This window comes from Alexandromys fortis, unplaced genomic scaffold (assembly GCF_014885135.2).
Source record: "Alexandromys fortis isolate MF-2015 unplaced genomic scaffold, M_Fortis_MF-2015_v1.1 scaffold_6, whole genome shotgun sequence".
In the NCBI taxonomy this organism is placed as follows: domain Eukaryota; kingdom Metazoa; phylum Chordata; class Mammalia; order Rodentia; family Cricetidae; genus Alexandromys; species Alexandromys fortis.
In genome coordinates this window covers 3194019-3209900 of record NW_026067902.1, presented here as the reverse complement: position 1 = coordinate 3209900, position 15882 = coordinate 3194019, and the positions used below count along the sequence as shown (strand labels likewise).

The window sequence follows — 15882 nt, the reverse complement described above, 5'->3', positions numbered from 1 at the left end:
TACTCTTTGCTCTGATTTTTGCTTTAGAGTTAAAACACAAGCTTCACTTAACCATTTTCACGTGACTGAAAAGATAATCCCCAGACCACCCCTAGCCTCCAGCATCAGAATGCGCTGCCTTTGCCCTCTATCTTCTGTGGAGATGGACAGTGCCAGGTCTATTTCTTATTAACTATCTTGTTTTAGCTTTCCCAAGAAAAGCTTTTCTTGTGGAAACTAGGTAGTTTGGACCGTCTCGGAACTCTAAGAATCCTTTCCCAAAGGCTTTTAAGTCCACTTGAAGCAAATGATGCTAGAACTCTGGAGGCTATGAAAGCTGGGCAACTCAAAAGAAGGATGGCCTGGTTTAGTCATCACACACTCCCCAGTACGCCAGTGAAACTAAAAATTAGATGCTGTTCAGGCTTTAGTCTAAAGGAAAAATATCCATACAACATGCTCTGAGAATAAACATGCTTTGAGGGTATTTATATTGAAACCAATCCATACTCCTGACCTACATCTGATGTGAGGGCCAGTCTTTCCTTCTAAGCCACAGTATGCTGTTCATATGTACATCACCATAAGGTTTGTGTGAGGTTTAAATAGGCCGCAAGTACAGAGAACCCTCTGAGAGTGCTAGTCAGCATGATTAAAGTTCCTTTGTTCTTCCTCCTGCTCTCGCGTCATAAACGCACTGATTTTTAGAAACAAGCCATCCTTACAAACAAGAGATCCTCCATTCAAGTAGCTAGCAGAGGCAGACATCAAATACATGTGGCTCTCTGTGATATTCAAATAGTAGGCATTGATTTTTATAAATGTGTCGGTTTGTTTTATTAATGAAGAGGATGCATAGAGAGAAAGAAACCACTTGCTGGCTCCTTACCCTGTCCTCAAGATGTTCTTTTCCCATGGCCTGATGTTCATAGCATGATAGCCACACCTCTGTCCACCACACAGATCAAGCCACAGACCCCAATATTCACACTCAGCTCTTCCTCCCTGACCTAGCGTCTCTGAGAATAGACCCAGAGGTGGAGAGCAGTTTTATGTTATTGCACTTAACTAAGTCCTTCAACAGATAAGGAAGCTCTCCCCAGTTCATCTGCCTCTTGTGTTAGTGTACAGCCACTATGAGAATGTTTCTGACACTATCAATTTAGAGAGAAGATTTTTTTTATCTTTAGTTTTGGAGATTTCTGCCCACAATTAAATGGTCCTGTTGGTTGGGGATATGGTGAAGCCTTATGTTGAGAGCACACAGCAGCAGAAGCTTTTTACCTCATAGAAGCTAGGAATCAAAAGGGGGAGGAGGTAAAGGAGAGAGAGAGAGAGAGAGAGAGAGAGAGAGAGAGAGAGAGAGAGAGAGAAAGAGAGACTCAGTATTCTCTTTAAGTGCACATTCCCAATGACCTAACTTTCTTCCTATAGGTCCTACCTTTTAAATGGCCCACCAAATCCCACTTGTGCCAAGCTGAAGGCCAAACCCCTAACTCAAGAGTTTTGAGGAGCATTCAGGATGCCAATTGGCAGCCTCCCTCCCTTGTAATGAATTCCTGGCATGCTTGTCTGTGGTAACAAATGCAAATTTCCCCTGACACCAAAGAATAACTACAGCAGCTTGCTAGACTTGCCCAATGTACCACAGCAGTGGTAGGTACTCAGATGTGTCTGTTTCTGATATGGACAGCCCAATACTGCTGCTGAGGTTGGGAGCCTTTGTCTGCAGCTGACCATGGAAATTAGAATCTTGATGAGGTTGTGAAGACACCCCATCACCTCACAATTAATTGCAAGGACTAAATCTGATTTGTGATCCTGATATTCTATAGGCATAGTCATTCAAAGGCAAATTTATTTTCATATTTTGTAGTTTTGCTCAATGCATCATTCTTCTTTTAGAATGTGTTCCAAGGAAACACCATGGGGAGCTTCATTGAATGGATTTTGCAGGCAAAATTGAACAGAAAAACAAATAACCCTACTCGGTGCTTATCTGTAGAAAATACGCAGTGCACTGGAGACTTTAAAAGCTGAGAATGAACGTTTAAGGATTTCTGGGTTTGTTTGTATGTTTATTTGCTTGGGTCCACAAATTAATTTTTTTGCAGACCCAGCTAGAAAATATGTTCAGCTTTATGGGCCCTTATGGCACTGAAGAAGCCACTAATGGTGAATCCAGGAATAGACAAAAATATGCTCAAATAAAACTTTATTTACAGACCCTTAGATTTGATAATAATAATTTTCATTTTGTATTTCAAACCTTTCAAATCTTTCAACCACGTAAGAATAGGGGTGGGGATTAGCCTAAGTCCAGTGCAAAAACAAACAGCAAGCTGGTTTTGATCCACTTGTTCTACACTACCTGGGTGATTTCATTTCACTATTAACATCCTCTCAGCCGCTGAAATGGCTGCTAGTTACCATGATGCCTGTCTCCTAGAATGCAATCATGCATGGGCTTGGAGTTTGTAGGGACAATTTATCAAATGGTCGCGACAAACGTCCCAGCAAGCGGCCTGTTGTCTGGCTGTTCTCATAGTTCTCACCAGGAGGGCAGTCATTGCTTTCTCTGCTTTAAAATACTGTGTGTCTGAGATCTGTCACTCAACCGTCCATCCATCCAAGACACAGACAATCATGCATTTGAGAGTGAGACAAAGGTATGGGAACTCCTGGTGGGCGTGAGGGTGGCGTGAGCATGAAAGCGAGGAATACAAGAGCATCTACCACATGGCTTCTCTGCCAGCCTGCCACCTGCCCATCAACCAGGCCCTGGCAGGTTGCTGGCAGCCTGGAGCCAGGAGCATACAGCTGTTCTTCTCCTGCTGAGAATAGCAACTTTGGGAGATCACCAAGGAAACACCGTAGACAGGAAGAGTGAGTGTGTGTGTGTGTGTGTGTGTGTGTGTGTGTGTGTGTGTGTGTGTGTGTTAAGAGAGGGGGGAGAGAGAGAGGGAGAGAGAGAGAGAGAGAGAGAGAGAGAGAGAGAGAGAGAGAGAGAGAGAGAGAGAGAAAGAGAGAGAGAGAACAAAAACTTACCCTTGATTAAGCCCAGAAGAGTGGGAAATGGCAGTTTACTGTAGGGCTGAAAGCATGGGGACCCTGCTTTCTAATACACTGCCTAACTATGAGCAAAAGTCAGTAGCTCGTTGAAAGAGGAGATGACCCAAGAAAGAGCAAGCAGTACAACACAAAGACAACCCAGGTCAGGCGCGCCCTTGCTTGTTCCCTGGTGGCAATCCTGAGGGAGCTGCTGCTTAGAAACCAGCACCTCCACACTCAGCTGGTTTCCTTGGTTTCTGCCTCCACCAGCACTTAGCTCCTCAGCAGCATGCCTGATGCCAACGATCACTAAAGGAAGAAGAGGTAAAGGAGCCTAGATTATGACAAAGGGTTTGAGGATATTTTGCACAAACAGGCTGTCTGGATATTAAGACCCGGCATCCTTAGCAAACAAAGATGATCAGAATTTTCTATTATCAGCGTGCCTGTGATATAAAAGCTCAGAAATGAGCTCTAAGGAACAAAGCTCAGGAAGGGTGATGGGTAAAAAGTCACCCAACTTCTAGTTCACATTAACATCCTTCCTGTTTAAGGTCCCTCAATTAGAAGACTTTCTTCACGAGGCTGGTTAATGCAGGATGCTGATAATATGTACCACTTCCGCACCCCAAAGGAATTCCATCTGAGCAGCTGGGAAAGTGGCTCGACAGTGGCATACAATCCAGTCACATAGCTCATGAGATGTGTGTTGATAACCATGGAATCACAGGTGTGTCTGGTCAGCAGCCAGCTTTCTTCTCTTTGGGGATACGGAGGACGCAAGTTCCTGTTACCCTGTGGCTCAGCATCCTCTGTTGTCCTGTTTTGCTGGCAGGATAATAGTGGGAGTCAATATCAACTTCTGAATGCCCGCTGTCTGCCAGGGACACACGCCATCTCCCTTTAGGGACCATCTCTAGCTACAAGGCCATCTCCTGGCAATGTGATTTCTAGACTAGCACCCATTCTTCAGAGACCATATTCTGCTCTGCAAGAGAAAAGACAAATTCTATGGCATGCTGGATCATCTCAAATACAAGACACACGCCCTGGCCTAACATCAAAGACTTGTCTCAAACTCTGCTTCAGGGGCCTTCTGGGGGCATTACTCCCTTACAGGAACTAAGTATTCCTCACAGGCATGATGCCTGACTCCTATGCTCAGAATTCCTTCACTTTCTTCTTCCCAACTAGACTGTAGTTCTGTGGTGGTGAATTCATCATTCTTGTTCGTCGATGCACCCCTGACACAGTGATGCCGGGGATGTTTAGTAAGGATTTGAGAATGGAGAACGATCGGAAGTAAAGAGAGAAGTGTGTTCTGGAAGAACCAGGTTCCTCCTTTCTATATTTGTTTCATATGAGTTGCCACGAAGTGGGCTGGTCACATTTGAAGGTTCTGGACGCATTCCACTTTGGAATAAGGGCTGTTCACCTGCGCACAACCTTGACAACCTCTAATGACAATGCTGGATGCCTCTAAATACAATGGGATGGTACACACAAGCAAATGGGAATGGTCTAGTAATTGTGCTATCATGTGGGTAAATTTCAAAAGAATTATACCCAGTGCAAAAGCCAGGGTATACGTACTCCTAAGAAATACCAACTGTAATGACAAAAAGGAGGTCAACAGCTTCCTGGACACAGGAGGGTATAGAGAATAGCAGATAGAATAACAATAAAGAAATTTGGAGGATAAATGCTCTGGTTCATTTTCTTTATCAGGGCAGTGGGTTACTGAGTATACTGCATGTGACAATACTTCTCAAACTAATTTAAATATGTGGAGTTGATAGTTTATCAAATGTATCTCAGTAAAACTGTCAAAATATAACTGAATATATGTGGCCTTAAAAATTAGACCAGCATTGGCCTGTATCATCCACTCCATCATTCCCATGTCTTGTATAGTTTGCACCTTTAAGAATAATTTAGATGAAGTCATATATGTTCCTGTAAACCTGTAATATTGGAACACTTGGAGGCTGAAGCAGAGAAATAGTGATCCAAAGGCCAGCCTGGGCTACAATGCAAGACTATCACAAACATATGTAAATATGTGTCTATTTCCATGATAGAGTTGATAAAAGATTCATTCCTGGTACTTATGGGAGAAATAACACAATTCTATTGATTCTTGCTGAGTTTGGCTTCCAGTTCAGAAGTTATCTGAACCATGAGAACACTGTGGCTCTTAGACTTCCCAGTGTGCATGCATTCATATGAGCTCTCATAGTTTCCAATCTGTTTCTGCTCAGGTTCTGCAGCCAAACCCATTGCTGACTTGCTGGCCCAGGCGCCCAGCAACCTCCAACCACTACCATGGCCGAAGACGCAGATATGCGCAATGAGCTGGAAGAGATGCAGAGGAGGGCTGACCAGCTGGCTGATGAGGTAAGGATAGAGACCTAGGAAGTAAGCCAAAAACTGGAAGGTGGGTGGTTTGAATTCAGATTCTGAGAAAAGATTTCTTCTAATGTCTCAATTTAAAAATAAAAAAAGAACTTTCTTTTTCTCTAAGATGCCTGCAGGCTAGACAGCCCAAATACTCTGGATTCCTATGCACTTGAGAGGGCAGGATCCTCTAAAACCTTTATCTTTGGATGCCTTGCAGTACACTGTAGGTAACTCAACAATGAAGGTTAACAACACTTTAACTTTCCAGGAAGTTTGCTAAGCATACTGGTTATTAAAATTGAAGTACATAATTTGAAAATTAAGTGAAATATATAATATATATTAAAATCAATGTGCTTAAAATTCATTGCTTCTAGTTAGTTTAGCACATTTTTCTGCTATCTGTGCCCTTGAAACATTTACACTTGCTGTTCGTAAGACGCAGAAATCCCATAGAACACTGTTGGTGCACATTTCAACTACAGGGTCAGTGTACCACGCTGCACTCGGAAATAAAATAGAAAGCAATCATTTAGAACCAGTCATTGACAAATACCACCAATCATGGCTTGCTCTATTGTTTTGGTAATTACCTATAGCTAAGACAGAAGGGAAAATATTAATAATCCACATAAAACTTTTAAAGCATGCATGTCTGTAGCTATTACAGTAAGAAGGTAATATACAAAGTTGGGGTGTAGGGATTTAAGATTGGATCTGGGAGGAGCTGGGGGAAGGGTGGAGGAGGTGAAAATGACTAAAATACATCATACGAAATTCTCAAATAGTGAAAAGATTTTGTAGAATATAAAATATATTTAGACTATAAAAATTTGAGGAAGTCCTCCCTTAATTGGGAACTTTTCCAACAAAAACATCACCTTCTTTACTCATAAGTTTCATTCTAATGTGAAGTCTTCGCTGCTTCATTTTCTTCTTATTCGTGAACATACGTGAAGTTACACAGTTCCAGTGAGCATATTGGGATTACACTAGCAATCCGATGAGCCATCGACAGACTGCACTAAAAACTGACAGGAGCTTTCTGGGAGAATCAACCTGCTGCACAGAATTTATAACCGAGCATGCTGCGTTGTATTATGTGTCACTTCTGTGCCCTTGGTGTTTCATATCAGTGCGATAAATGTGAATATGCATCAATGTATCCACATTTTTTCCAAAGAGTCAGTTGTTAAACGTTTGGCAGCACGCTATTGCTAGTAGCCATTTTATTCAAAAAGGAGTCCACTTAAGTCCTTTGCAGCAAAAATCCACCTCCTTCAAGGTCCTGCAGAGTCATGTCCAACATAAGTTTGTTACTTAAAAGCATGGTTTTGAGAAATCACCTTGGTTGTTGGATTGCAACTATGTTAAAGGAACTGAGAACAAAGTGGTGATGCTGTGCCTGAGGGACCAGCCGTCAAGCTCAGAGCTTTTTCCACTCTTTCTCTTATCTAAGAATGAAGGTAATTATAGCTGTCTCCAATGGGCTAGTCATTTCAAACTTGCTTGATTTTTTTTCACCCTAAGGCGACAGCTTAATTTGTGTTGATAACAACTTCCAGTTGTGTTTCTAGGAGCTTTAAAGAACTTGTTACACTCATCTTTACTCATGAAATATTATGCCTGTGTTTCAAATTCACTCTTCCTAGTCCAGGGAGACCAAAGCAGTCCTTGGAGTATATGAGATGGTTTCCCATGCATTGGAGCATACAAAATTATTTTTTCAGATTACTTTGTCTTTGATATCAAGATCAGCCTCATATGGTTTTGGTTTAGTGAAGATAAATTTTCCTATGATTGCTTCGGGAAATCTGATCATGTAGAAAGCCCAATAGGAAAGAGATTGAAGCTGGAAAGACATTTTGTGTTTCGGTTGCAAAGTTGAAGTCCCATGTGATAGGAACCTTTGCATTTCTCACGTGAAGAAACTACTTCTGACTTTCCTGGTGCTCTATTACTTACTGCCTTAACAATGTTTATGTTTCTCTGTCTTAGTCCCTGGAAAGCACCCGTCGCATGCTGCAGCTGGTTGAAGAGGTAAGGCGTGGATTCTATTAATATAAACTAGGCCCCTGACGTGTTTATTCCTACCTCCCATTGCTTTTGCCTGAGACATGGCTCTCTTGCTTCCAATGTTAATGTAGCCTATCAGAAATCCAGAAAATACTGGAAATGTTAACTAGTTATCAAGGTGACCTCACCATCCTCCAGCCCAGGTATCCTCTACAGTTCATAGTATAGAGAAGCCTACCATTTCTAAGCTCCTGTTCCCAAAAATCACCAAACGGGGGGGGGGGGGGGGGGGGTCCTAGTAATCAGACAGAGTAGTGCTTAACCTATGAAGTAATTACTTACCTAAAATCTTCATTTGTAATGATTTTGTTGTAACAAATTACAGCTAATCTAAAATTCTTTTCTAACTCCAACTATATTTATAACTTTGAAAAATATGTATTTATGCAGACATGTCATCTTTTGAAATTATTGTATTTAGTGTCAGACACTAAAATTTATGAAAAAATAAGAAAAATCCTAAACAAAGAGAAAAGTCTAGTCCAATTAAGTAAATATAAAAGTTCTTTTATATTACTGGCTCTGGATTGCACATCCATTTGTAAAGCATTTGTAATTCATGGCTTAATGAATCCCAAACTATTTTTAAATGGGTAAAATAGGGCAGATAGCAATAATGGAATCAAAAGAGCATTTGCAATAAAACCTACTCATTCCAATTTGATAGAACAGCAGTCAACCAGGAAGAATAAATGGATTAATTGAACTTGCCCGTTGGGAGAGATGGAGTGGAAAAAGAATGGCTTGAACTATATTTATCTTAACCTAATAAAACAAGCCTAATGGTCTTTATTCGGCAAGATGCTGCTTTAGCCACGGTTTGAATGTGACTGCTTATCAATGTATAAATTCATGTGTGATTATCTTTTCTAGAGATCTTGGGCTTTCTCTGGCAGAATGATTAAATGAGCCTATTCACCCACCCTATGCTACAATAAATTGCTTATGCAATGACATGAAAGGGAAGGAGAAAAAAAGATAAATTTTACAAAGGCTTAGAGAAAAGGCAGCTGCCTCTTACACCATGGAAGCAAATACTGTCTTCCTTTATTTCTGATGCCGAAGCTTCTCACCTAGGAGTAAAGTGTGGCTAAAGGTTAAAGACAACAGGAAGTGTTGGGAGAAGTAATGATGTGTTCTCTGAATAAAATAAAAAAGATCTGTTATTTCAAAAATGACAAACTGAGCTTGCAATGCAGCACACATTGGCCCCCAAAGAAAGGCAGCCCCGCAGGGCCTCAGCAGCATAGGAGAGCAGCCTGCTACTCTAAATGAAGGGAAAGGTCTGTTTTGCTTTGTTCTAGGGACACTGCTCATGTAGAAATGCTAAAATGCCAAGAAGAAGGCAGATAACCTAAATCCGGGAGTGCTGGCCATTTGGCATTAATGTACCGTTTTCAAATTTGTTGCAAGCAAAACACAAAAGGGGCAAGAGCTTGGAACATTCTTACATGAACTGAGATTAACATGAAGGAAGCGCACTAGTTAACAGTTATAAATTATTTTATTGTACTCTATAGTATTATCACAGTATACTTCATGACCTACAACGAGAGCCTCCAAACTCACTCATCACTTGCTTGTGTAAATACATGTACATATGGTGCACATTTCTCAAGCTGTCTCCAATTTGTTCAGTTGTGCAATGCTGAAACATTGCCCAGACTTGGAAATTCGTAGAAGTGCACTGGAATTCACCCCATTAAACTGGCCCTTTGTCCTTCAGAGTCTTGCGAACCTGAACCCTTCACTCATGTATGTCTTCTAAAAATGAAAGTAGTATCAGCCTGTCTTGCAAAAATCTGACTGCTCTAATTTATTCTAAGAATAAAAGCTCCATTGATTGAAGTAGGATTCTCAAATTATATGTTTTTGTTTCTCCTAAATTGTTTCTCGATCAAGCATGAAGTTGAATCTTAGATCAAGGAATGAGAGAGATGGGTGCAATCTCTTCTATTTAATAAGTAAGAGGAGGCTGTTAGGCATTCCATCCTTAGGAAATTGTGAGCAAGGCATTATTAGAGCAGACTGGCTTGCTCTTACTTCCTCCTGGGCCATTGTCTATTTATAGTGAAACATTCCTCATGTCTAGGGTATTGGCTATTCAGATGATGTTCTGATTTTCAATCAAAAAGGGAATTCTCTTTAAAGGGAATCAGTATTAAATATTCATCAAGGGCAGAAATTATTTGGAAAATATGGGCTTTGAAATGCCAGGATCTTACTCACAACCCCAAAGTCTGTCAGGGCTACACAATTTGAATTGAACTGAATTTTTATTAAATTCAGTTTCAAAGACAGGAAAGGTTACTAGAATTGAGAAGTCTCCCAAAGGCAAATAGTCCACTTCCTATGAAAGCACAACTTTATGCTATCTCTAATAAACTCCAGAGCATAAGAACAGAGGAGGCTGAGGACTAACTTTTAATAGAAGTCAACACCAACATCTCAGGGATGATCTAAAGTTACTCAGAGGTCAATGGAGAAGAAAAACTGAATATCATAGACAGGTACAAATGGTTAGAGACTCGATGGCACTTGGTTCACAGCCTGGAGTTGGGAACTTAAGTTGGGTGGATACATTTCAACAAATGTTTATACAATGCCTAACGTTGGAGTTAAGACAGAAATGCAAATTGATTTACTGCAGGGAAACCACCATGTGAACAGCTGTCCAAATTCAAGATCATACGTGCCTTGGGAGCAAAAAAAAAAAAAGAGAGAAGGATTAAATCTAGAAGAAGAACCATTAAGGTGTTCTCCAGGGGAAAATATTTGAGAAGAAAAAGTCAATTCTGCTGATACTAAATGCAGATGTGAAGTCTGCATATCAGTGTCATGGGCTATGAAGCCTGAGCTAGAATAGACCAGACTACTTTAGGCAGGCATATTTGAAAGCACTACAGAGCCTTCCTGAAATAGTTACTGAAACACTAATATTTCATAAATGCCTCAGTGTCATATCTCTTTCTATACCAGCTTATCTTTCATAACACTTTGGCAATAAAAAAGAGAGAGCCTTGTAAAAAGCCACAGTGGTAGATGTGAGGCTTTCAGTTAAAAATTTTATCAAATCAAGTTGCCAGTTCTTTTTAATAAGCTGATGTGACGTCCTTCAGAGTTTAAGAAAATGCCTGGGTGTTCAGACTTTAGGGAAGATGTCCTGGAGTTTGGGAAAACACTCCAAAAGGTGTTTTCTATAAACACTGGCTTGGTTTGTTGACTAAATAAATTCATCAGCATGTTTTAAAAATAAAAATAGAAAAATAGATTTCACAAAAGAAAGAAATGAAAAGAGGCATTTCCAACTCCTTTTAGATGGTCTATTTCTCCAGCAAATTCAAACACAAAGGAAGAACTGAGCTCAGGTAAAACTAGAGCCACTTCCTCTCACTCTCAATCTAGGCATTAAAGCTCACAACTCTTCCAGGAACTGGAAAGAGCATTCTTTCCAATTCTGCCTCCTTCGCAGTTTTCCCCATCCCTTCCACTCTGTCTTTTAGATCTCATAAGAACAACCCAGCTATTTTAATAAATCCATTAGTAAAATGATGGAACCAAATTTAAGTTCAAACCTTTATTAAGAACCTACCATGTGCCAGCTACTGAGCTTAGAGCCAGCAGTATCACCATCATAATCAAATATATGTTAGCTAATTTAACTCTTATAGCCACATTTTACTAATACCTTGATTCCCCTCTTTAATTCAGAGGACTTTGAGACATTCAGTGGTTAAGTAAATTGCTTAAGACACATTGTAGGAAATAGTAGCTACGATATTCATGAGCATGAAACCCCATTGCAGAGTATGGGTTTCTAAATATAGCACTTCAGTTTCATTCTGACTTAAGTTTCTTTTTCTTTAAGATTTCCACATCAAGCGAAATTATCTTAGGGTAGTAGCTCATTCTAAGCATGCTGAAATTCCCTTCAGATCAAATACGATATTGGAATGTATTCCTTCTTGAATCCCACTCAGGCACCCATAAGCTGAACTGGTTTTGAGATGGATATACTGTATAGTGTAGATGGAAGTTTCTGTCCTGCCAGGTCCCACAGCCCTTCAGTCCCAACAAAATACACAGAGGCCCATACTAATTATAAACTGGTTGGTCTATTAGCTCAAGCTTATTATTAACTGATGTATATACTGTATAGTGTAGATGGAAGTTTCTGTCCTGCCAGGTCCCACAGCCCTTCAGTCCCAACAAAACACACAGAGGCCTATACTAATTATAAACCGGTTGGTCTATTAGCTCAAGCTTATTATTAACTAGCTCTTACAACTTAAATGAACCCATAATTCTTATTTATGTTTAGCCATGTAGCTTGGTACCTTACTCAGTGAGGCATTCTCATCTTGCTTCCTCTCTACCTGGCTGGTGACTGCAGACTGAGCCTTTCCTCTTCCCAGAATTCTCCTAGTCTGGTTGCCCTCCCTATACTTCCTGCCTGGCTACTGACCATCCAACATTTTATTGAATCAATACAAGTGACAAATCTGTACAGGGTACAAGAACACAGCAGTGTAGAGCTCATTCCATCCTTATTATTACAGTGGGAAGTAAGAGAGCTCTTACTGTCCCCATCTGACCACAAGGTGGGTTGAGATATAGAACAGTTGAGATTGGAGCAGTAAGAAATCAAAGAGAGATCTAGAATTTAGAATCATTTACTGAATCCAGTTCTGTTGACCAAGTTGTTTCTCTCATTGAGAAGCACCATTGAGAGACAAGCTATACGTTTTTCTATCCCTTATCCTTAATGTCTGGGACAGAGTAGCTATCCAGTACACAGTTATTGAATAAGTGAATGAAAAAAAGCACATAAATGAAATAATAGAGAATGGAAGAAAAGGGGAATAAAAAAGAAAATAAACCAACCCACTAACCAAACCCTATGACTTTGTGCCATTGGCTCTACTCTCAGTGTGGGAAATGATGAGACTGAAAGAATCAGCTAACCTTCCAGCACAGTCCAGCTTTTCTGCCTCCCAGGCTTCCTGTTCTAACACTTCCTGTGTATGTTCTCCTCAACTGAGACAATGTCAAACACTCTGGCTCCTTCCAACTAGGTCAGTTCTAGTTTGGAAACATGCAGTACCTATTGGAAAAATGCAAAATTATACTTCTAGGGCATCATACAAATATAAGTGAGAGTCAAAATCCATCATAGAATGCTATGACATACAAATAGATAAGAACTGGGCTGATAAAAAGTCAATAGCTTTTCTCCATCTCCCATCAACAACAGAATGGAACAGGATCTTCGAGCAGAAAACGTTCTCTAACGTGCTTCTGCACTGTCAGATCCATTATGCCTAAATAAGCTACCTGCTTTTCATTCTACTGTCTCATACTTAATGGCTAAGAAGTGCAGAAAGGGGTCATTAAAATGTGAGATGGAAGTCCACTCAAAATATACTAAAAGAAAGACTTCAAGATGCCTTTTGTAGTCCATAATCTCTCTGGTTAGTGTGTATCCCCCTGTAGCATGCAATAGAGCAGGTTAGCTTCCTAGACACGGAAACTCCTAAATCAAATGAGACATTATGTTCACTTCTTCTCCCATCTGCTCTCATTATCTTTGTCCCAATAACCTAGGTAGTCTTGGTTTGTGTGGGGCAAAAGCAGTGAGATGAAGTGTGTTTCTAGAGATCACTGTGTAGCAACCCAGGAGAGGAATGGTTTTCTCACACTGCATCATTGTACAGAACTGGGGATTTCAGAAAAAAAATATTTTCTGATCTCACTCCATCTTCCAGATCTTGAAGAACTTCTCTCCATAGAGAAAAGTCAGAGAGTCAGTTTTCTTTTGAGCTGTGCTTCTCAGCCTCTGGAAAGCCATACTGTTCTATGATAAACCTAAGCACCAGGATTCCAAGATCCTTATGTATCTCCCATGGGGCATCCCTCCCCTGGCCATTAATGGGCACTTTTTGGTCAAACTTGCCAGAGGAAAAAAATTCAACCTAGAAGACTGTGAAACTGTTGCTTTCTGTGTTATGAGAAATATAGATATTTTACTTTTCAGGTATAGAATTATTATATAGTATTAAGTACTTGCAATCCAATGTTTACTCACTGTATTGAAGGACACAGGTCCACCCGATGGGGAAGGACTACTACCTGTCTCCACGTGGCCCTGAGAGTCACTGATGAAGTTCTCCCTTTACCCAATTCCTCTGGTCCCTACCTAGCCCCTTAATGCTCTCGTCATGCGTCTTCCCTTTGTTCCCCTTTGTTCCTTCTTCATTTTCCATATTGAGGAATAATTGTCTCCTTACTGACTTCTCTTTCTCTTTTCTCTCTCTAACTCCTTTTCAACTTTGCTACCATTATTGGAATGTAGAGTAAAGATGCTGGTATCAGGACTTTGGTTATGTTGGATGAACAAGGAGGTAAGTTCAGATTTCTTCAGTAAGAAAAAATCTGCAACTGAATAAAATTACAGCTTTTAATTTTTTGTGCACCCTCAATGGCCATCTGCATGTGTTACGTGTATATATAAGTGTAAGGGTTCTAGAAAGCTCGTCTTGCTAATTTTCTTTTTCTGTTGAATATATTAAATGTGGAGATGTCAAGGCCTTCTTCATGACTAATTAATGATACTGCTGTCTCTACTATATACATCGAGATAACAGATTTTAAAAGCAAAATCTATGTATGTCTCTTAAAAGACAATATTTTAGACAGTGTTGAGAATTTGCCTATTCTTCTTACCACCAAACTTTCCCAATAAATTTGGTTTCTTCCCACTAATGTCCAAGTTATGGGATATAGTATATGAGGTTATGCATTTCCTCTGACCATCCAAATTTAGTGTCTGAAAGTTTTGGTTTTCAAGTCATTACAGAGGTTTCCCCAGAATAACTGAAAATCATTTTCTCATGGAGTATTTAGAAAGTAGAAATTTTAACCAATCATAATATTTTATCTATTTTAAAAGCATTTTTGGAACGGCTAGGAGTAACAAAACTCAGAGAGTCAGGATGTTAATAGATCATCTCTACACACTGAGGTATAAAGGCAATCCCATGTTTTAAATGGACTCAAAATGTCTAAAAAATATGGTAATATAATGTACATAATTCTAACCACAAGTTCTTTACCTGTTTCCATTTTTGTGTTCTTATGACAATGAGATAATTGGACATTTTTATACTTTGCAAAGACATTAGAAAAACATTGCGACTGTGATTTTTTTCCAGTGGCAAATATAAGAATGTAAAACTCATTCCAACAGGTCCGTAATAAACTCCAAGAACAAATTTCAAGCTGAGAGAAATATTGCCATGCTGAGAGCCTGGCATAAAATACTTTTCCTAAAATATAGAGAGCCTATGCATATCATCAAAGGGAAAATAACAAGAAGAAAAATAGAAATAAGATATAAAACTTCACTTTGCAAGTAGACATGTAAAATATTCTCTCAAGCATCAGAGATAATGGCATGCCAAGTTTTGGCAAATTGACCCAAAACTTAAAAAATTGAAAATAGAAACACTTAATTTCCAATGGATGCTGTGGTCTGATACACATGTTATAAGGAACAATTTAATATTAATATCTTCAGTTTTGAAGTGCACCTATCCTTGACCAAAATATCCCGTTCCTAATGTAAAAAAAAATGAATATGCCTTACTTGTAGTTTTTTTTTAAGACTAGGAATGATCTAAATAACTGTCAGTGGAAAGATCAACTAAGTCAGCTAGGGTATACCTGTGAAGAGATGCTCTGCCCTCAACACAGTACATAAGTGTTTAATGACTTCTGGAGGGTTAAGGTTGGAGTAAGAAGAGAAGACAAAAAGCCATAGCATTTGAGGTGTCCTGAGAAGTAATTAGAAGCATTAGAGATGTATTTAGGGAATGCCTATGATGGATGGATATAGAAAGTAAGAGCCTGTGATTTCTGGGTGCGATAGTAAGAGCCTTTGGAATGTGATATGGGTCTAACACCTAGAAAGGGAGCTGGAAAGAAAAGGAGGATAGAGTGGGAGGAACCCCAGACTATTCCGAGAAGGTCTCAGCCAAGCTAATGGAGAACCCAGAAGCTAAAATTGCCACCCCTAAGTAGAGAAGGGAAGACCTTGTTGGGCAGAAATGCTACAAACCTGGCAGTCCCACTATACTTGGGTATTAACCTGTAGCATCTCGAGAAAGCATGACCTTAGTATGAATGCTATGCAACCCAACCCTTCAATGCAAAGCTACACCCTACTTCTCTGACAGGTTCCCTCCATTGCTTTTGTTTTTGTAATACTTAGTTGCATTAAACCCTTTTCAAAATATACATCAAATAATTGTAAAACTAGGGAACAAAAACAGTTATACACCAACCTCCTCACTTTTCTTCCACTGTTCAAATTAGAGT

General features: G+C 39.8%; 1 protein-coding gene across 1 annotated transcript in view; it reads left to right on the top strand.

Moving 5' to 3' along the window:
• Snap25 (synaptosome associated protein 25) overlaps positions 1 to 15882 on the top strand; it is a 74080-nt gene that overhangs the window by 39793 nt on the left and 18405 nt on the right. The window contains exons 2-4 of the mRNA XM_050134480.1: positions 5292 to 5427; positions 7429 to 7470; positions 13859 to 13907. Coding sequence (XP_049990437.1) covers positions 5356 to 5427; positions 7429 to 7470; positions 13859 to 13907 — 163 coding nt within the window. The 5' untranslated portion in view covers positions 5292 to 5355. The remainder of the gene's footprint in view (positions 1 to 5291; positions 5428 to 7428; positions 7471 to 13858; positions 13908 to 15882) is intronic.